At 54.3% G+C, this 21198-nt stretch overlaps 1 protein-coding gene across 1 annotated transcript in view; it reads left to right on the top strand.

The window, feature by feature from the left end:
- Window positions 1-20971, top strand: part of LOC112109445 (cullin-9-like) — a 65371-nt gene extending 44400 nt beyond the window's left edge. Inside the window, exons 2-13 of the mRNA XM_029911888.1 lie at window positions 4-137; window positions 221-584; window positions 901-1041; window positions 7717-7881; window positions 7976-8139; window positions 12837-12930; window positions 13122-13196; window positions 14004-14114; window positions 17313-17430; window positions 18035-18168; window positions 18335-18426; window positions 19685-20971. Of these exons, the coding sequence (XP_029767748.1) occupies window positions 4-137; window positions 221-584; window positions 901-1041; window positions 7717-7881; window positions 7976-8139; window positions 12837-12930; window positions 13122-13196; window positions 14004-14114; window positions 17313-17430; window positions 18035-18168; window positions 18335-18426; window positions 19685-19895 (1803 nt within the window). The 3' untranslated portion in view covers window positions 19896-20971. The remainder of the gene's footprint in view (window positions 1-3; window positions 138-220; window positions 585-900; window positions 1042-7716; window positions 7882-7975; window positions 8140-12836; window positions 12931-13121; window positions 13197-14003; window positions 14115-17312; window positions 17431-18034; window positions 18169-18334; window positions 18427-19684) is intronic.
- The last annotated feature ends 227 nt before the right edge of the window (window positions 20972-21198 follow it).

Consider the following 21198-nt stretch of genomic DNA (forward strand, 5'->3'; position numbering starts at 1 on the left):
CAGGAGGACAACCCCCAGCTGCTGGAGTACGTCTCCACGGAGCCCACGACACCTCACCGGGGCCAGGCCCAGGTCATTTTCCGTAGCACAGAGTGCCTGAGGGGGCAGGACAAGGGCAGCAAGTTCTCCCCGTTCAGGTAGGGGAGCGTCTCAGGCGGGGCTGGAGGGGGGCGTCACCTGGAGCTCTCCAGACGGGTGACGGGCGTTTGCTCTCTGCCAGGCTGGATGCCCATGGAGTCGGCCCAGAGGCGGTCCTGATGGAGACCCTGCTGCTGCCTATGGGGCGCACCATGAGTCAGGAGGAGGTGCAGGTGCTCATGAACCAGACTGTGCAGCAGGTCCTCGACACCCTGAGTGTCTCAGCTGATAGAGCCCAGCATCTGCTCATTCACTGCAAGTGGAACATGGACCTGCTGATCGAGCGCTACACCGAGGACCCCGAGCTGCTGCTGATTTCCTCAGGGCTGCAAGTGCAGAACCCCCAGCCACCCCCGAGTCCCGTCACCCACTGTCCGGTGTGTGTGAGCCAGCTGTGCCCGGACGACAGCCCTCCCACCCTCTGCTGCATGCACTACTGCTGCAAGGTGAGGGGCCTGGGGGCTGGCAGCGTCTATGACAGAGGGGAGGGCCCTGCTCCCAGGAGGAGGGACGCAGCTGTCAGGGGAGGGTCCCAGGGGCACACCGTCACCCCTCTTTCCCTGGCTTCCTTGTGTTCCTGGGCTTGTTCCCAGTTTTCAGGTGTGGCATGATTCTGGTGCCACTCCGCCTGCAAGGCAAATTCCTGAGTTTGTCAAGCTGGGAGCGGCCCCTGACGAAGGGAGGGGGCTCACCAGGCGGGTCTGTGCCCTGGGGTGGGCACGAGATGTACTCTCTAGATCTGATCTTGTTCCCCCTCCCCAGTCCTGCTGGAATAAATATCTGACGACTTGCATCGAGCAGAACCTGGTTCAGAATTGCACCTGTCCCATCCCTGACTGCCCTGCGCAGCCCACCACGGACTTCATCCGCTCCATCATCTCCTCCCAGGAGGTCATTGCCAAGGTGGGTGAGGTCACCACTGGGCATGGGCCATGTCTAGTCCGCCCTGAGCAGGTGTGTCAGGGAACGCGCTTTGTTTCTAGGCCACCGCCTTTCCCCCCTCCCTGTCTTGGAGAGTGGTGGGGCCGAGAGCTACCCAGGAGAAACCTGGTGCCTTTGAACGAATGAATCCTCCCCTGTGCCGACTGGCTGTTTGCTCCCCTGCCCTCCCTCACGCTCTTCGCGCTGCCCTCCGTGCCCTCCTCCCTTTGTGCCCCCCTGCCTCCGTTCCTGTCGCTCTGTGCATCTAATCCCCTTCCAACCCAAACCAGAAACCAACTGCGAGAGAACGATGGCACTCCCTGTGCAGAAACGAAAACAGCTCCTCTCCCGCACGGCACATCAATCCAAACAGTACGTGGCTAGAGTGTCCCTGTGTTACGAACATGAGCCCCCAATTCTCAGACACCCCCTCTGCCCAGTTACCTCCACCCCACCTTGGAAAGCCATTCCACCCTTGGACAAAGCCCTCAGCAGGCGAAACCAAGGTGGGTTGGCTTCTGATTCGCAAAGAGGGAGGAGTCAGGGTCAGGCTCCCAATGGAAGGCTTGTCTCAACATGAACATCTTTTCAGAACTGGGCTTTCCTTCCTCTTCCAGAAATGACTGGTGGCCTGGTGGGGACCCCTTCCCCTCCTCCCCATCTACAGAATTATCAAACGCCTGTCCGCGTCCCTGTTGTCCAAGGAAGTATGGCATGGCTAGATTTGCGGAGAGCTATTTTAGTTTCTGCACAATTTCTGTGGGAGTTCCTGGCAGAGAGATCCTGGAGGCAAGGGTCGCTGGGCCAGGAGCAGAGAGGGGGTGTCTAAGGTACGGCTGTTTGAGTCTTAGCTGGGGGAAACTTGGGATCTGCTCACTCAGCCCTTTGGGAGGCATTTCTTGCTCGGATTTCCTTTGACATCCAGGCAGCTGCTGTTGGTGGCTCGACTGGTGCCCAGATGTTTCTCTCCGTGCTGACTTTCTCTCCGGGAGCGTGAGTACTGTCCTTGTTATGATTGGGAACAAGAGGAAGTTCCTTAATTGCATGGAAGGAGAGGTTTCTATTCCTGCTGCTTCTGGATTCCCAAAAAGAGAGGCAGGTCTTTGACCCATTCTGGACTTCAGAGTGTTCAACGGATTTGTCAAGAAAATGAAGTTCAGGATAACCACCCTTGCTTCTGTTATCCCTTGCCTGGAGAGAGGCATGCTGCAGGTTGAGGGCAGCATACCAGCTTCCACGTGGCAATACAGCCGGACCACAAGAAGCTTTTTTTCAATTCACAGTACACAGTATGCACTGCCAGTATATGGTCCTGCCCTTGGTCTAGCCTCAGCCGCGTGGGGATTCACAAAGCGCATGAAGGTGGTTGTGGCCCATCCGTGCCATCTTGGAATTCAGATATTTCCTTACCTGGATGATTGGCTAGCTCCAGAAGATCGAGGTCACGTATCCAGAACAGCTTTCTTGTTATCAGATGTCTGTTCTCTGGTCTAGGTCCAAAACTGGACCTAGAAAAATCAATTTTACAGCCTCGACAGAGAATACATTTCACAGGGTGGGCCTTGACAACACGTCTGCCATGGCTTACCTTCCAATGGACAGGTTCCAGGATATAGTCCCTACAGCTGAGAGTCTCACGTCCACTCTGCAAACAACAGTGTGTGAGAGTCTGCAGCTCTTGGGACACATGGCCTCATGCACGCACATGCCATGCTTTACTTGAGATGTCTGCGAACCTGGTTTCATTCAGTATATTCCCCAAACCGACATTCCCTGGGCATGCGGGTGTGCGTACCGCACGAGTGCTTCCGTCTCTAAATTGGTGGATAGAGCGGTAGAACGTATGCAGAGGAGTTCCATTCCTGCCATCAGAACCCACTGTGATGTTCTCCTGGCGTTATCTGGACCGGTGAGCTGCTAGGTCACTCCAGTACTCGACTCTGGGAGCCAGCCTCACTCTGCTCTGCTGTGAGAACCCCCACTCCTGGGCTGTTCACGCACAGCCTCTGGCATGTAAGCTGCTCCCAGTTATGCGAGTGAGCACTTTTGGCCAGCCGCTGCTTGGATTGTGCAACCGAATGACACTAGTCAGTATGTCCAGTCCCAGACACAACCCTAGGAACCTCCATCTTGCAGTGTCCAGTTATACCCGCTGGACGCTGCAAGCTTATATGAGTTCGTCAATTTAACAAAGAAATTGTTATGTACCAAGCTTGTTATCCCAAGGGGAGTCTCTGACATGCTTCAGACCAAATCCACTGCTTCAGGTAGACTAGACAAACAAATGTATTAACTACAAAATATAGATTTTAAGTGATAAGTCAAAGCACAAGAAGTCAGATTTGGTCAAATGAAATAAAAGCAAAACGCATTCTAAGCTGATCTTAACACTGTCAACGTCCTTACAAACTTAGATGCTTCTCACCACAGGCTGGCTGGTTGCCCTTCAGCCAGGCTCTCCCCTTTGATCAGCACTTCAGTGGCTTGGTGTGGTGTCTGTAGATGTAGGTGGAAGAGAGAGAGCATGGCAAACGGCTCTCCCTTTTATCATGTCCTTTCTGCCCTCTTGGCTTTGCCCCCCACCCTTCAGGGTCAGGTGAGCATTACCTCACTGTAGCCCCAAACTGACCAAAGGAAGGGGGGTGACTCACTAGAGAGTCCAACAGATCCTTTGTTGCTGCCTAGGCCAGCGTCCTTTGTTCCTGTGAGGCTGGGCTGGGTTTGTCCCATACCTGCCCTGATGAGGTATGAACTGCCCCTCTGCTCTTGGAGAGTTTTGCCTGGGCCTCTGTTCCTGGAGCGTTTTTGCCTGGGCTTGTTCTAAGCCATGAGGAAAACATTTTCAGCCTCATAACTATATACATGAAATTACAACCTATAACATTACATATAACAACAATGCTCAGTGCATCATGAGCCTTCCGAAGACACCTGACATGACAAACTTTGCATTGGATGCCACACAATCGTATTATAAGGATGAACATGGGGGTGCTGGGTGTTTCCCCGAGGTACAGAGCATCACACCCACCTTACACAATAGTCTATAAGGACAAAATCTCGCTACAACTACACCAAAATTCATTCCTAAAGTAGTTTCAGGATTTCATATAAACCTGTCAGTTCACTTACCTGTGTCTTTCCTAAAGCCGCATGCATCTAGCAAAAAAAGGAGACTTTGTTTGGTTCACGTGAGATGAGCCCTGGCATTGTACCTTCCGAGAACAGACCGGAACAGAGAGCCACCTAGACTTCCTGCTGCCGTAGCAGAATGAGTACGAGCTGTGTCCTCTGAGAATATCGAAGTGGATCTCCGGCTGTATCCTGTTATCAGCTGGGAGTAAGGGCTCCCTCTGCAGGGTTGCAAGCAGCCTCAGCAGTGTCACCTCAAGAGGTGCCCCTTGCTGTTTGCAGGTGAGCTACATGGAGTTCCACCTACACATTCACGAGACGTTTCACCTTGGTCCAAGACTCCTCAGCTGACGTCCTTGGGCACCACAAGCAGCTATATCTTCTTCTTTAGTGTCCCAAGGGGTGCGCCACTTCAGGTGTGCACGCGTCCTGATCGCCTTAGATTGGAGATCCACGCGTTAGGTAGCTGTGCCTGTTGGGTCTGCACATGCCCTCTACTCTGCCTCGTGCTCTGCACCATGGCCACATAGAGCTCCACGGGCGAACCGCCCTCAGTTCCTTCTCGGGCCGAGACTGAGCCTCAGCAGTGACCCGGCTGAGCTGAGCTCAACTGTCCTTTTTTGTTTTGTTTTTCTCCTAGTTTTACTTCGCTTAGTTAAAAGCAACAGAGGGTCCTGTGGCACCTTTAAGACTAACAGAAGTATTGGAGCATAAGCTTTCGTGGGTGAATGCCCACTTCGTCAGATGCTGGCACAGAGGACACTTGCGTCTGATGAAGTGGGCATTCACCCACGAAAGCTTATGCTCCAATACTTCTGTTAGTCTTAAAGGTGCCACAGGACCCTCTGTTGCTTTTTACAGATTCAGACTAACACGGCTACCCCTCTGATACTTGGCTTAGTTAGCTTCAGTAGTTAAATCATTACACAAACCACAAGATTTGTTGTAAAGCCCGTTGTCCTTTCAGTTTTTTCCCTGAGGGGAACTTTAGAGTGCTGGGAGGTATGCCAGGTTTTAAACATTGCCTTTCATGCCAGGATGCTCTCCCGCTGAGCGGCGGGCACTCCTGGTGTGTCTGTTGCCGCGGGGAGTCCCACGGCGCCCCCCCCCATTTAATTTTTGCCTGGTTGTAAAATTGAGAGACAGAAAGAACCAGGAGATTAAATTGCACCTCCGAATGGCTTCTGACCCGTGCACCAGTCTCCGAGCAAGTCAACCACATCAGCACAGCGCTCCTCTAGAGCTTCTAAGAGGAACTCAAGAATCCTCTCAAAAAGACACTAGGAAACAGAGCTTGGGTTCCCTAGTAGGGAATCTATCTCAAAGAAACCCTGATCACAAATCAAGACAACTGCTTCAGCACCCACTGGTTCCCGACTCTGCACCCACAAGGCTGCAGTTTTCTCAGGTACTGTGAGCACCATTAAACCCAAAGAAAGTAAGGGTCCCAGCTCAGGGAAATGGTCAGTACCATCGGGGTTTGAGGTGACAAGGAGAAGGCTACTCTTAAGTTGGTACCAGTAGAATCAGCCAAGCCGTCGGTACCATCGTAGACCAGACTGTCATTTAGCAGACACTCCTTGGAGCTCATAAAGCTTATGGCACTGTCAGCTCCCTGTCCCACAGTAACATCTGCCCAGGCTGCTGTCTTGGTACCAAGCACTTGGGTACTGCAGGAGTTTAGATTTTCATGAGACCTTGTGGCAACAGAGATGCCTGACTCCCCTTTGCTTGGTACCGATCTGTTCCAAGGGCCTCTAGATCCCTGGACATTCAACCAGTACCAACAGAGTCACCACCTTTTTCTACCAGTGCTCTTTCAAGAGACTGTCTAAAGCAGGAAATAGATGCTTTCCTGAATGGAGTTGCACCCTGTAGGATTCTGTATTGGTGAAGGAACCAAGGGCCAGCTTACCTCTTTATGCCCTGGGGTGGGGGCATGTGAGGTCCTTGGGTGCAGGCATGGCCCCAGCGAACACTGCTGGCCGAAGTACTCGGTTCATCTGAAAGAGCCACCGTTCCTGTAAGGGAAATAACATTCCTGCAGGAACTTTGTTCGCTCTAGGCGTGTCAAACAGAAGCCATTCAGCCCTGATGCACAAGGGGGTCTCTCCTTGTTTGCAGAAGTAGAACAGTATCCAGCAATAAGTGCCACTTGCTTTCTGCCTTTGTATCCAGATTCCTTCCTGCCTCCCTTTGCCTGGGCACTGAGCCAACCCCCCCAGTCAGATGGGTCTGTCCCGTCCGTAGCCTATTGCGCTGATGGGTAAAGAGTGGCTGCTGCTGAATGTCTCTTTCATCTGTCCTGTTTCTTGGTGCTTTGGGTTATGTTCTCTCTGCATCCCTGGAACTGTCCTCTTGGTGCTGGATCCTGTTCTGCCTCCTGTGCAAAGCCAGAAGCTCACTAAGCCCCTCAGCCGTCGCCCATTCCCCGCTCCAGCTTGCCAACGCCGTTTTTTCTTTCCCTGAGAGAATTTGACAGGACCATCCCTGTTCTCCAGACAGAGGGCTTCTCTCCAGGATGGCATCGTTACAAACTCCGGCGTGTTTGGTGCTGGCTTGAAAGCTCTAGGGAATCAAGTCTTCTGGTCTCAGAAGCTGTCCAGCGTGGCCGGTGACATGGCAGGTTTTCCGCACACTCTGCTCTTCACCAGTGTGCCTCTTCCTAGCCGTGAGAGTGGCTCATTCAACCCCTGGCTCCTCTGCTCAGATGGCCAGGCTGCGTCAGCTGGGCAGATGGTTTTGGTGACGTGTGGCATAGGGCACTAACTGATGGCCATAGCCTGTTCCTTCTGCGCAGGGCTGCCTTAGAGGGGAAACCCATGGCCCTTTCCCCCGAGCCAGCCAGCTCTTTGGGGATCTTCTGCTGGTTTGACCTCCCTGTTGAATTACACCAAAGCCTTTGTTACGCTCCATCCTCCAGTCGGCCCCGGTGCCCTTTCCTCTACACCTGACTCTCAGGCAGTGTGTCTACAGCTGCTTAATCCTCCTCCTGTATCCGCAGTAAGTGTGTGCATGTTGCAGGATCCCTCGGGGCTATATTGTTTCCCATCCTTGTGAACCTAGTCCGCACCCTGGTGAGTATTTTGCACGGCCCTTACTCCAGAGAAACCTACCCATCGAGGCAGATTGAGAGCAGAGCTGCCGTGTGCTCCATGGCTGTCCCGACAGCAGTCCTAGGGCCTTTGCCGGGGAGCGTATTGCTTTCTATTTGTAGGACGGTAGTGTCGGCCAAAATTGGGCCCCTTTGTGCTGGGCCTAGTGCGAGGCAGGGATGTCCCGGCGAGCTTACGACAATCTAAACCAACATGACGGATGCAGGGTGGGAGAAAGGAAGCATCATTGTCCCTATTTTATGGCGGGGGGCTGAGCCGCAGAGGAGGGAAGTGATGTGCCCATGGTCATGCAGTGAGTTGGTGGCAGAGGTGGGAATTGAACCCACAGCTCGTGAGTCCCAGTCTGGTGCCTTAACCACATGATCATTTTCCTCCTCATGCACCTCTGCCCTCATTTCTCTCTCTGCAGTACGAGAAAGCTCTCCTGCGAGGCTACGTGGAGTGCTGCTCCAACCTGACCTGGTGCACCAACCCCCAGGGCTGCGATCAGGTCCTTTGTAAGGAGGGACTCGGCTGCGGAGAGGCCTGCTCCAAGTGCTGCTGGATATCCTGCTTCAACTGCAATTTCCCAGAGGTACAGCTGAGGTTTGCTCGGCCGCGGGCCTGTCGTCATGCCGGCTCGCTACTGCCTTCCCGCTCCCCCATGACTCATGCTCTGTCCCTTGCAGGCTCATTACCCGGCCAGCTGCAGCCACATGTCCCAGTGGATGGATGACGGTGGGTACTATGAAGGGATGACGGTGGAAGCCCAGAGCAAACACCTGGCCAAACTCATCTCTAAGCGCTGCCCCAGCTGCCAGGCTCAGATAGAGAAAAACGAGGGCTGTCTACAGTGAGTATCTTTCCTCATTTGGGAGCTGGGCCAGGAGGAGATGGGAGGGATCCAGGCAGGTTTCTGGGGCACTTCAGAACATAAGAGCGGCCAGACCGGGTCAGACCAAAGGTCCATCTAGCCCAGTATCCTGTCTACTAACAGTGGCCCATGCCAGGTGCCCCAGAGGGAATGAACAGAACAGGGAATCCTCAAGTGATCAATCCCCTGTCGCTTAATCCCAGCATCTGACAAACAGAGGCTAGGGACACCATCCCTGCCCATCCTGGCTGATCGCCATTGATCCTCCATGAATTTCTTGAGTTTCTGTTTTTGCTGGTCCTGGCTTGGCTTCAAGGAGATGAGCGTCTGTGCTGTTGTCTTGTTACCCCATTGGACTGCTGAGCTGCTCTGGTTCATGGGATCTGCGGAGCCCTTTGCTGATCCCAGGTCCTCGATGGCCAGAATGAAATCCCCCGATGGCTCTGCAGTGCTGTACGTGATATAAGTGGGTGGGGCTTGGTCTGGTTTTCAGTGGACAGTTGCCCACCTCACCACTACAACTGGGACATGGCTTGGTCTGCATGCTGGAGCACAGGAGATGCTCAGCTCTGCCACTGTTCTGTTCGGGTGACTTGCGCCAGATCACCCATATTCTGTGCTTGCTTGTCCTGAATGATCAGGAGAGCAGTGTTCTGGCACTAGGTGCAAGTGGCTGATACAATAAGGGGGTCATTGATGTCTGAGCAGAGAGGATGAAACTTCCCGTGGGAAGAGCGCAAGGTGCCATGCAGTAACGGCATCCGTGAAGGATGTTGAGGGGTTAAGCACCCTGTCTGACAGCTGAAGTGCTGAGGATCACCTGGCCCGGCCATGCGATCTCGAGCGAGCGGCCTTGGGAGAGGGGTTTGCAAGGCAGAGTGCCGAGGGAGGACGAGGAGACAGTGAAGCAGTGAGACTCGTGAGCGACGCAGGCCCCAGAGAGCTGCCTCTGTGGATAGGGCAGTGCTTTGAGATTCTGCAGGATAGAGTTGCTCATGCCATTTTTTACCACCCTGTCCAAAGCTCTGTGTTCATCACAAATTACACGAAGAAAACGTCCGACTCCACCTCACCGATTTCTGCTCCGAATGAGAAACCGACCCGCAGAGCACGGACATTGTCAGCGCTGCTAGGCACAGGGGCGACAGGTGTTCTCCTTCCAGTACTATCAGTGCAGATCCCTGCTCTGTGCACTGCCCAAGGCACGGAACCCTCTGACCTTTGGGGCCATGTGGCCTTTGCCTGGCGCTGTGGCGCGCTCCATGGTAAGCTATGTTCCTGCCTCCCTTGGTTCCTTCCCACACCAGACCAGCAAGTTGAAACTTCCTCTGGTTTCTCAACTTCCTACTCGTTGGACACTTCTTATGTTTGCGCCTTAATTAGGAGCTAGCTTCAGTGTAAACTGTTAGCACAGCGATAGAACTAGTGTGTGGCGTGGGTATGTTTTTATGAGTTTCTTAATTCTGACTCACCCTCCCTCTCTAGCCTCTTTGAGGTAGTTTTGGTGTTTTTGCTGTAGGGGCAAATAAGGAAAACTCTAGGTTTCAGGACTGATTTTCAAGAAGTCCATAATAGACCCCCAACTGTTTAATTCAGAGCCCTACGTCTAGGAACAAAGAATGTAGATCCCCATACAGCACTGGGAGACTGTCTTCTGGAAAGCAGCAAGTCTGGAAAGGACTTGAGGGTCTTGGAGGAAATCAACCGTACACATGCCCCTAGCGTGATGTTGTGACAAAAAGTCTGTGGGTCCTTACGTGAATAAATGGGAACACAGAGGAGGAGTAGGGAGGTGGCATCACGTGTGACTAGGGGGCTTCTGAGACCATTCCTGGAAGCTGTCTGTTCATTTCTGGTGTCCACACTTTAAAAGGAGGTTGACCGAAGAGCTGCCAGAGCTATTTGAGGCCTGGAAAACCTGTCTCCCAGTGAGAGACGAAAGCAGCTCAGTCTGTGTGTAGGGGATTAGAGAGAGAGCGCCTACACATACCTGCCTGCAGAGGTGATTTCTGATGCTAGAGGGCTCTTTAATTCAGCAGAAGGCAGCACAAGATCCGGTGGCTGGACGTTGAAGCTCAAAGCAAAACATTCAAATGGGAGATAAAGCATCCTTTTTTGCGGGTAGTTAACCCTTGGGACTAAGGGCTGGATTCTCCATCACTTGGCATCGTGCCATCAAGATTGGGTGTCTTCTAGAAGTCATGCTCTAGCTCCGCCACAGGTCAGGGGGCAAAGCTATTATTTGAGAGTCTGTGTGTTCCCACTTACAGGAATGGTGCCCTGGTCCCTTGAGTCTGCAGTGTCCATTGGGCTGCACGCTCTTTAGTGGCATTGAACGTTCAACACCCAACATTACTTGGCATGCAGCCCTCAGCTGCCTCGGTTCCTTCGCAGCCACCGCAGAGAGTGCAGAAAACCCGTCCCGGATAAATAAACCTGCTAGTCCCCTGACCTGAGGGTAGCTTTTAGTGGCTTTGCCATGGTTCCACACTGAGGGCCGGAACTGAGCCCCAGGAGGGGTTCAGAAGACGTGCTACTTGTCCAGCCCTTGAAGCCTGATGCATGTGTTGGGAGCCTGGTCTGTCTGAGGGAAGTGCACTCCCTGGCATACTGCTGAGCATTTGCTTCTGGAGCGCCGTGAGATGGTCTCTGGGGCTTCAGCCTTATTGTACCAACAGGGAGCTGAAAGGTCTGGACTCCGAACAATACCCAGAACAACCCTCATCAACTCCTAGACCCACTATGACTAAGTGGGCAAAGCTGTTGCCTCCACACTCAGATATTGTCTCCCAAGGCCCATTCCTTCCTCTGGCTTCAGCCTGGCTTCAGCTGACATCTCGGTTATTGAAAAGAAAGCCTTAACAATGCTCCATCAATCTGCCAGAGGCATCCAGATTTTGCTAGCACCCAAGAGAGCCTCATACTCCTCCATCTGGTCCAGGTTTAGTGGCTGGTGCCAAGAGCATGGGGTGGACCCCAAGAAACGGGCGATTTCAGCCATTTTGGACATTCTCCAGGAAGGCCTAGACAAGAGCCTTCAATCCAGCACCACAGCTCACCAAGTTTCTGCTTTCAGGAGCATCTTTTTTATGGGGTCTGCGGGATCCTTGGCAGAGAACCCCCAGACCTCCAGGTTCCTCAGAGCGGTCAGGCCAGTCTTCCCAAAATGGGATCTGTCGCAGGTTTTGAAGGCTCTAACAGATCATCCCTTCAAGTCCCTGACTTCAGTGTCCATAAAAATCCATTTTCTTGTCGCTATCACATCTGCTAGATGGGTATCAGAGCTGGCGTTATTGTCTGTGCAGGAAACAGGGTGGTGCTGAGAACTAGAGTCCTTTCTTCATGAAGTAAATTCTCCCTTTCGGCGTTCCCAAGAAGCCGTCCATCCTTCGTTCTGTCTGAAGCCGCAAGATCTGGTAAAGGAATGGCACATCCCAGAGCTCAGGAAAGTGGTGGAAATCTACATCAAGCGCATAGAATCCACAACGAGGTCAGGTGCCCTGTTTGTGTCCTTCCAGCCTAAATGTCAAGTTTCCAAGTTGTCCATGGCTAGGTGGCTTCTGCTCTGTATCGTTGAGGCCTACAAGGCATCAGAAACCCGGCTCTGGAGGGTGTCCGCGCATTCCATGAGAGCTCTAGCTGCCTCGTGGATGGAACGAACGAGATATTCCACATTGAACATCTGCAGAGCGGCCACCTGATTGCCAGCCAGCACCTTCATCAGTCACAAGAAGGTGGACTTTCTGTCCTCAGCAGAGGCTTCCTTCGGCAGGCAGGAGCTGCAGGCGGTGGCCCAAAAATGATGACCTTTGAGCAATTCTTACCAAAAAGGGTTGTCCCCGTTTTTTTCCCCCTCTTCTGTCTCATTGCTGGATTTCTTACCTTCCCCTCCCAACCTCCGTTCACTGCTTGCTACTTCCCTGACATCTCAGAATTGTGGGAGACGCTGGGCTGCAGAATGGAAGATTATTATTATTATTATTTTTTAACAGATAACATCCTTTCTGCTGGCAGCATCTCTCACAGTTCTACCCACCCTGCAGGACATTATGCCAAAGGGTCTGGTATTTTCTTTGTGCTGGATTGTTACGATGCAGGCCGTATGCCGGTTCTCCAGAGCTGCTGTGCTCCCATGGAAGTTGTAGATCTCTTTCTACGAGTTCTGTACAGCTTTGGAATGACTCATCTGGCAGCAAGCAAGAGCAGGGGGGTGGCCAGTGCTTGTGACGCTGCAACTTTGGACAGCCTCTGTGAACAACAGCGCAGAGAGGAGCAGCCGAAGTGTCATGGAGTTGTGAGAGACACTGGTAGCAGAAAGGAGATTATCGTTAAGAAACCTTCCAATTCCTTGTCCTCCTTCCCCTCCACCGCACGTGCTTATTCGTTACACTCTTTCGCTTCAGTCTAAACTAAACTCTTTGGGACAGGGTCTGTCTCTATTTTTGTACAGCACCCTGGGTCCTCTGAGCAACTGTGATAGAATAAAAATAGTGGTTTGTGTGTGAGGGAAGCGTGCAGAGCTGAACACGTGAGACTCAGCCGCCCCCATACGCCAGCAGTGCAGCCACATTCCAATGCCCAGGGACCGGGCGGGTGTCTGCAGGGATTGGGACTGTTTGCTACTGCACCTTATATCAGACCAACTCCAGCTCCCCTTCTCTCTTCTTCCTGTGCAGTATGACCTGTGCCAAATGCAACCATGGATTTTGCTGGCGTTGTCTCAAGCCCTGGAAGCCAACGCACAAGGATTATTACAATTGTTCTGCCATGGTGAGTGTTTGCTGCGTGCAAGCGGTTTGGATACTCCTTGGGGTGAGGACAGACTTCGGGACTCTGGGGATCTCCTCTCGTGCTAAGCCTGTGGCATTTGGTGGTTGTGGGCCATGCATGTTGTGGCCCTCTTGTGTTGACCCCCCATGGAGAGATCTGCCACTCAGGGTAACTGCTGCCTTTCCCTGCAGGTGAGCAAAGCAGCTCGGCAGGAGAAGCGTTTCCAGGACTACAATGAGAGGTGCACTTTCCATCATCAAGCGAGGGTAAGGGCTCCTCCTCCCACACTCCGGGCACAGGCCCTGCCTCCTAACCCCAGGTGCCCACGGCAGGCGATTCAGAATCTAGTGTGGCTGGAGTTGAGGACTGGGCTGCAGATCTGTGTGGTGGAGTTGAGCGTGTCCCCCTCCCCCGTGGCGTGTGATTAAAATTCTCTCGCAGTATGCTCCTCTCTGCCGACTCTGATTGGGAGCGTGGGGATGAGGCTGGTGGGGTGGCAGAGAACAAGTCAGGTCCAGTAAGGACTTAGACTTCTGTGGAGGCCACTGGTAGGGGACAGAAGCTGCTGGAACTTTGCTGCCACTGCTCCTCGAAGACCTTGCCAAGAAAAAGGACAGGATTGGCCTGGTAGCTGCCTGCCATGGAGCACTGTGTAAGCTCATGGGCATTAGCTCTTCATTAGACTTCACCAGCTATGAGGGGCGGGATCAGTTTTCACAGGTGGTCAGCCAGGCATTCCCCAGCAATTCTAGGTGCAGATTCCATCATGGCAGGCGAGATGGAGACGGGTGGTGTCGCTGGAGGCACCTCGGTCTCAGCAAGGCACAATCGGTCACAAGCTCTTTGCGTTGAGCAGACTCCGGATCACTCAGCCCAGCTCACCGAACAGAATAGCTGGGCTGGCGGTGTGATCGTAAAAGGGACGAGGCAGAAACCTCCCTGAACCTGGGAGCTCAGTCCTTCGTAAAGAAGAGGTGGGGAGGAGGGGCGACTGATCCCTTCTGGCCGGGGGAGGGATCTGGAAGCCAGTGGAGGGTGAAGCCGGGAGATGACTTTGCTCTTGGTGGTTGTAGGAATTCACTATGAACCTAAGAAACCGAGTTTCTGCCATCAGCGAGGTGCCGCAGATTCGAACCTTGACCTTTGTTGTGGATGCCTGCAAAGTCCTGGAACAGGCCCGGAAGGTAAATGCGTGAGGAGCAGGAGACTGATTGGCTTTATTTTGAGGTATCACAGCAGTGCTCAGGGACCCCGTGGTGCTGGGCACTGTACAAGTGGGCACTAAGAGACGGTCCATGCCCCAAAGAGCTTGCAGGCCAAATAGCTAAGATGGACACAGGCTTGGAGGGGGAATGGAGGCACAGAAAGGGGAGTCATTGGTCCAGGGTCATGCAGCAGGGCTGGGACTAGAACTCAGGTCTCCCGAGTCCTGGTTGGTGTCTTAACTACTAGACCAGGCTGACCTGCCATAGACACTGGAGAGGGGAAAATCCTATTAAATTACCTCGTCCATGCCTAGTGTCAGTGCAGGGGTGTACCTAATAGCCTTCACCAGGGCTTTGCCCTGTCCACATTGAAATTTCCCAAATGATGGAACTTCCCTGGGTATGAACTTGGAGGGTTGTTGGGTATGGGTGGGAAAAGTATGGAACAAGTTTTTGTGGAGGGCGAGGAGGGATTGTTAGGGAGCTTCCCCCATGCAGACCCTGGCTGAACCCTAGCCTTTCCTGTTCAGTCAGGCACATCTGTTCCTGTCCCCATGTGTCCCTCCACCCCCACTCAGACACCCCCTCCCCCCTCCTCATGTGGCCATGCACCCCCTCCCCCGTCCCCGTGTGTCTCTGTGCCACCACCCCACTCCCCATGTGTCTCTGTGCTCCCACCCAGCCACCCCCTGTCCCTATGTAGCTCTGCACCCCGTCCCCATGTGTCTGTGCCCCCACCCAGCCACCCCCTGTCCCTATGTAGCTCTGCACCCCTCCCCCATCACCATGTGGCCCTGCACCTCCACTCCCATTCAGTCCCTGCCCCAGTCTGTCCTCCCCCACTAGCCCTTATGAGCCCCTGTCTGACCCCTCCCCATAGCCCGTCTCCTAACCTGGCCCACTGCGAAGAAGGCAGGCTCTTTCTCTTCCCTTGCTGGCGGGGAGCTGCTGCTTTGTTCAATTGCCACAGCACCCTCTGGTGGGCAAAAGGCAGTACTGCAGCAACATTTTGGCAGATGCTTTTGTCTGTGCAAAAATTTTAAAATATGCAGGGCGTATTAATTATGCACACGCACAGTAGCGCAGCATTCCCCCAGAAGCAAAGAACACCTTTGTGCCTCTCCGCTCTGAGCTCTCAGGAAAGGTAACGGGCCCTGTGGCAGCTCTTCTGTGCTCCTCTTCTGTTTACTTCCGATCCTGCTCTGAAAGTCGGTACCTCCTTTGTGTTCTGCACTCGCCTGACGCCACGCACGTACTGCATGGGTTTTTCAGAAATATTTCAATGGTTGGTTAGCTGTGTTAGCTATTTCCCGCAGGTCTAAACTGGCTAACGTGTCTGTGTTCGTGCTTTCCTGATAGCGAAGGCCGTTTACCCGGGGGTTTTGCTTGGCACCTGAGCCCTGGGGTAGCATCACATTGTCCAAACCTGTTTTGTTTTGTCTGTCGCGTGTAAATGACGGCTGAGTGTATCTGCCGTTAATGGTCCTGTTCTTCCTCTCCATGCTACTGTGCCTGTCTTCAGTTCTTCTCTCAGGGCCTGGTCTACACGACGACTTTAATTCGGATTTAGCTGCGTTAATCCAAATTAACCCTTCACCCGTCCACACTACAGAGCCAGTTAATTCGAATTAAAGGGCACTTAAAATCGATTTCTGTACTCCACCTCGACGAGCGGAGTAGAGCCTAAATCGATTTTGTTAATTCGAATTAGGGTTAGTGTGGCCGCACACCACCGAATTACTGTGTTTAAATTAATGGGGTAGTGTGGCCGCACACCACCGAATTAAGGTGGTTAAAAACCGAATTAAGGTGCTTAGTGTGGCCGCGCACAATCGAATTTATACAACCTGTTTCCCAAATTCGAATTATCTAAATTTGGATTAATCCTGTAGTGTAGACATACCCTCAGGGCCTTAACAGCACCCTGGAGTATAATGAACCCTGCTTCACGCTGTCATTTGTTATCTATGCATAACAATCCAAGAGTGGCTCCGTCTGGCCCCGTCTCCTGGTCAGTGGTTGGAAAGCAGCCTCCTTTGATAGTCATTTAATTGGTCGGTGAACCCCGGGGAAAGGAATGTACCCCTGAGACTGGCTGAACAGAGTCGGCATCTGGGCAGTGCTGCCTGGGCCTGGGAAATGCCCAGAACTTTCAAACCTAAAAGTCATAAAGGGCAGTGTAATGCTGGAGAGAGTGGATTGGAAACCTGGCTGCCTGACATGGACACTTTCCATCACTCCTAGTAAACCAGAAACGCCCTGGAAGAGCCACCGCTTTGATCCAGCGTCCTCTGTGGGCGGAGGAGCTCTACAGAGCTCCTGCTCTTCTTAGCTAGACAGGCCCAGAGCGTTCAGGCTCTGCAGCTCGCTGTCTCGATGGCACCTGCAGCCACCTCCTGTCAGAGAGGAGAGCACGTCCGCCGTTAGGGAACTGGCTTTGGATGATGAGAGCTGTGTGTGAATACGAGGGCTCATGCTGCTGTTGCTCTCCATCTGGCTTGGCTACCAGTGGGTCTGAGGCTTCAGGTGCCGTTCAAGCCCTTCTATCAGTCTGTTCTATTCCCAGTTCCCGTCCCTCTGTCATCGCTGTAGCATGTGCCGCCACCACAGAAACCAACTTCTGCGTGTCACACACATGTAGCTCTCGGGGCTGAATGGGGTTCTCCTGGGGACGTCTGTGGAACCTGCAAGAGGCGTTTGCGATAGGGGATGCCTGTGGGAACGTGTTTGTGCTGAGATGCTGTGTAACCCTATGGAGCCCCCTTGCCCTCTCCTGTCCCTCTGCTAGGCTGTTTTCTTACACTCCCACCTTGGCTAGTTCCTGCCTTGATTTAACTCGGCGCGTCCATGAATCTCGTGACCGTGCTCACGTCTAGTTTGGGCTTCCCTGTGAGCCTGTACACGTGCCTTGCTCGGCGCCGTTTGTGCCATCCCTGACCGCTGTTTGCTCACTCTGTGGTGCCAGTTCACGTGCTGCCCACACTTTGACGTTGGATGGCTACCCCCGGGTCAGAGCAGGGACCGCCAAAGCCCACCCAGCGCGCTGCAGCGGTTGGTGGGGTCAGGGTGCTCCCATTAGTGCCAGGTGAAGTCAGAAATGAACTTCCAGCTTAGAGCCCCCGGCTGTTCCGTCCGTGCTGGCCCTGGGCGCTGACAGCCGGCTCTGTGCTGTTCCAGGTACTGGCTTACTCCGCTGTCTACAGCTACTACAACCAGGACACCGAGAAGATGGATGTCATGGAGCAGCAGACGGAGAACCTGGAGCTACACACCAATGCTCTGCAGATCCTTCTGGGTGAGGGGATGGTGCTGCGGCTTGGGGGCAGGCAGGCGGCTGCGCAGTGAGGGAGGCGTGCTCACTGACTCCTTAGCTCTGTCCTGGTATTGGGTTGGAGGTGTCCCATCCAGGAGCTGCTCTGGCCTGGTTCTGCTTAGCTTATCCGCCTGGATCCAGTCCAAAGGAATCAGATACAGATTTTTAACCACTGGGACAATTTACCGAGGGTTGTCCTGGAGTCTCCATCAGTGTTCACCTTTAACCCGTGGTTGGCTGGGTTTCTAAGGGAGCTGCTCTAGCTCAAACAGGAGTTCGTGCAGGGAAGTTCTGTGCCCTGTGCTATACAGGAGGTCAGACTCCATCACAGTGGTTCCTTCTGGCCTTGGAACTTGGGAATCTGATCTGGCTGCTGGCAAGCCAAGGCAGAGCAAGAGGGAGTCTCCATCACTCCCTCCGCCGCAGCCCTGCCAGAAGGAAGGCGGCTGCCAGCAGGCCACCTAGCGAGTGCGCTGTGACGGCGGCCTGTGTGTGTGGCCCCGTTCACTTGGGGCATACGCTCTCGCTTCTGGTGCCGGGTCCCTGAGTAGGGATGCTGTGTAACGCTGCCTCTCTTGTGTTCCAGAGGAGACTCTGCTGCAGTGTCAAGACCTGGCCTCCTCCATTCGGCTGTTCAAAGCCGAGCATTTTAACACTGGCCTGGAGCTGGTGCGCAGGATCCAGGAGCGGCTCCTCGCCATCCTGCAGCACTCCACTCAGGTACCAGCTGCAGGAGCCTCGCCACTTCAGCTGGGGGATGCGGTGGGTGGGTGGGAGGGAAGGGCAGGCTTTGTCCCCTAAGTTGTGCCATGGAGTGTGAGTGGGGGCGGGAAGGGGGCAGAGTGCCCCACCTCTGTCTCTTGTTCTGACTGTTCCATCCTGGCAGGATTTCCGCGTCGGCTTCCAGGCCCGGCCAGGCTCCGACCAGAGGGAGATGAAGTTGTCAAATGTGCCTAATGCCACCCCACCTTACAAAGAGTGAGTTTCCTTCTCGGGGGACACTGGGGCGGGGAGGGAGGGGAGGAGTAGGATGCCGCTGTTTCCGACTGGATGCCGAAGTGTTCGTGACGCCAGCTCAGGGCTCCCACACCTTCCTGGGTGTACACTGTCGCCGTGGGAGAGGGACCAGGCAGCCAGTGTGCATCTGTGAGCAAAGCAACCCCTAAAGAATGGGAAGGCGAATAACAATAGATGGCAATGCCACTAGAGAAATCCCTGGGGTGGCCTCCCCTGGAGACTGCGCGCAGTGCTGGTCACCCCATCTCACCCAGAATAGTGCAGAGCTAGAGGGGGGCAGAGAAGGGCGACGCGGACGGCCAGGGGCCTGCAAAGCTCTCCTGTGAAGACAGACTGAAAAGATCGGGACTGTTTACTTTAGAGATGAGACCGAAGGGGAGATGGTAAAAGTCTATGACGTGAAGACTGGGACAGGGAAAGCAGATGAGGCGCTTCGGTTCTCCCTGTCTCCTAGCGTGAGAACAAGGGAAATTCAGATCCTTCACAGCAGGTGAAAGGAAAGCCTCTGTCAGCTGTGATCACACTGCAGACTTGCTGCCGTCGGCTGGCTGAGGCCAGAAACGTAGCAGGAGTCAGCAGGGGAATGGCCCCTTTCTGTGGCTAACGAGGAGAGCGATTGTAGCTGATGGAAGGGATGGGAAACCTCCTGCTCAGGGCTGGACAGTCTCTAGCTAGTAGGGATCAGGAGATCACCAGATGCAGGGGGCCAGTTTTCACCCCTGCCTACTGCCGGCCCTGATGTCAGAGCCCGGAAACTGGCAGCCAGGTCTGCTCCAGTCTGCTCATTGCTGTGGGCCTAGGGAGCCACGCTGGTGGATCCGTGGGCTAAGGGAAAGGCAACCAGAGTGGATCTCCCCGCTTCCTGAGGGCAGGGTTTTGAATTCTTTCCAGAGGCCTGGGCTCTAGCCATTGGCAGAGCTGGTGTGCCAGACTTTGTGATTGGTGGCTCCATCAGGCCTGGCAGGAGATAGGCTGTCCCAATGCAGAGGGCCCCGATCACCCGACTCCTAGGGGACACTGCAGCCTCTGACTGCGGCGCTTTTCTCGGGCTGGGGAGCCAGACAATGCCCCCGATGGCCCATGAGTGTGGTTGGAGGGGAAGGACGCCAGGCCCGTCTCTGAGCTCAGTTCTGCATCCCGGACCTGCCCGCCTGCCTGAGGCTCGGCTTAGGCAGGAAACGCTTGGCGTGCACCCACTCTCTTCCTTGCTTCTGCGCAGGCTGAAGTTCGATGGGGCGTCCGACTCCCCTGACACAGACGAGGGGGCCAAAGAGGAGGAGGAGGAGGAAGATGAGGAGTACGTCCCGGAGTGGCAGGAGGAGTATGATGATGAAGACCTTGATGACGACAACTTTTCCTATGACGATGAATCGGAGAATCTAGAGCGCGATTCCTTCTTCTTTGACGACGAGGATGAAGCTTATGACTAGAGGTGGCCCCCGTGCTGCTGAGCCCATCTTAGAGCCTAACGTGACACCACCTCTCCTCTGCCAGCCAGCTCTGCACACACCACCACTCCCTGCTCTGCCCCAGCCATGCTCGGGGGCCCCCAAACACCAGCAGGGGCTGTTCGCTAGTTTCCAATAAAGGGAAGTTTCCTTTTAGGGCTGGTTGCTCCGTGACTCTGTTGAACTTGCTTGGCCACTGTCCCTGGGCCCAGGTCCCACAATGCCCTTACCAGCCCTGGCAAGAGGGGATTACCTGTTACCTCTGCTCCTTTTCCAGCACGTACCCTCCAGCATACGGCAGGCCCCAGTGGATCTCAGCAGAGCAGCAGCTGGCAGCCTGCAATGGGGGCAGCTGTTTCCTTGAAGGCCTGGCCCCTGGGGAGGGTGGACAGGCCCAGTTGGGGGTGTGAAGAGATGCACTGTGTGCAGTGCCCCATCCCTTCCCCAGTAATAGCGTTCCCACCTGCCTGGCTCCTGCCGTCTCAGCCCGGCACGCCAGGAAATAGCATCTCCCAGCCCAGGGGCGGATCCCACACGCGGACTCCTGGTGCCAGCAGTGCCTCTGGAAGTAACGTACTGCCTCTGGCCCTGGGTGAACTCGCCGGTCACACTCGGTGAGTGAGAATTTCACAGTGCGGGGCCGCTCCCATCCGCTGCACTGCATCTTCCAGAATGGGGGCAGGCCCGGCAGGGCAGTGCACACAGCAGCAGGGGGAGGTGGGGACGGTTCTCAAACTGAGTGTCCAAACTGGAGCCAAAGTGCCCCCCGGAGCTGCCTGGGGGCTGGGCGCGGCCACCCCGGCCCGGCCCGGCTGTGTGTGTTTTGGGCCTGGAGGGGCGCGTTGTCTGTAACTGCATTTTTGCTCATTTATCATTGGAGCTGTGGCCTTTTCTGGCGTGAAGGGGGGTCGTGCGGGAAGGCTGTATAGATAGTATAAATATATATATATATATATGTGCAGAAGCTGTCATTGTTCACAGATTATGCTTTATCTTTCTGGAAAAGAAAAACCCTACAGATACAACTTCCGTTTATGAAATAAACGGCTTTTCTTCTAGCACCGGCCTCCGTGTCCTCCTGTGGGGCTGGGGGGGACCCCCAGAAGAGCCCAGTCCATCTGTCAGAGCAACCGGACATGGCCCTGTTGCTTCACGAAGGTGCCTCAGCCACGGTCCTCCAGGGGGTTAGTGGTGGAATGAGGAGAAAACCCGTCTCCAGGCCCTGGACCGTGCTGCATGCTCTGAGCCATAGTCAGAGCCGGCCTCTGTCCAGTCGGACAGTAGC

Source organism: Terrapene carolina, unplaced genomic scaffold (genome assembly GCF_002925995.2).
Source record: "Terrapene carolina triunguis isolate 2854851 unplaced genomic scaffold, T_m_triunguis-2.0 Scaffold132, whole genome shotgun sequence".
Classification (NCBI taxonomy): domain Eukaryota; kingdom Metazoa; phylum Chordata; order Testudines; family Emydidae; genus Terrapene; species Terrapene triunguis.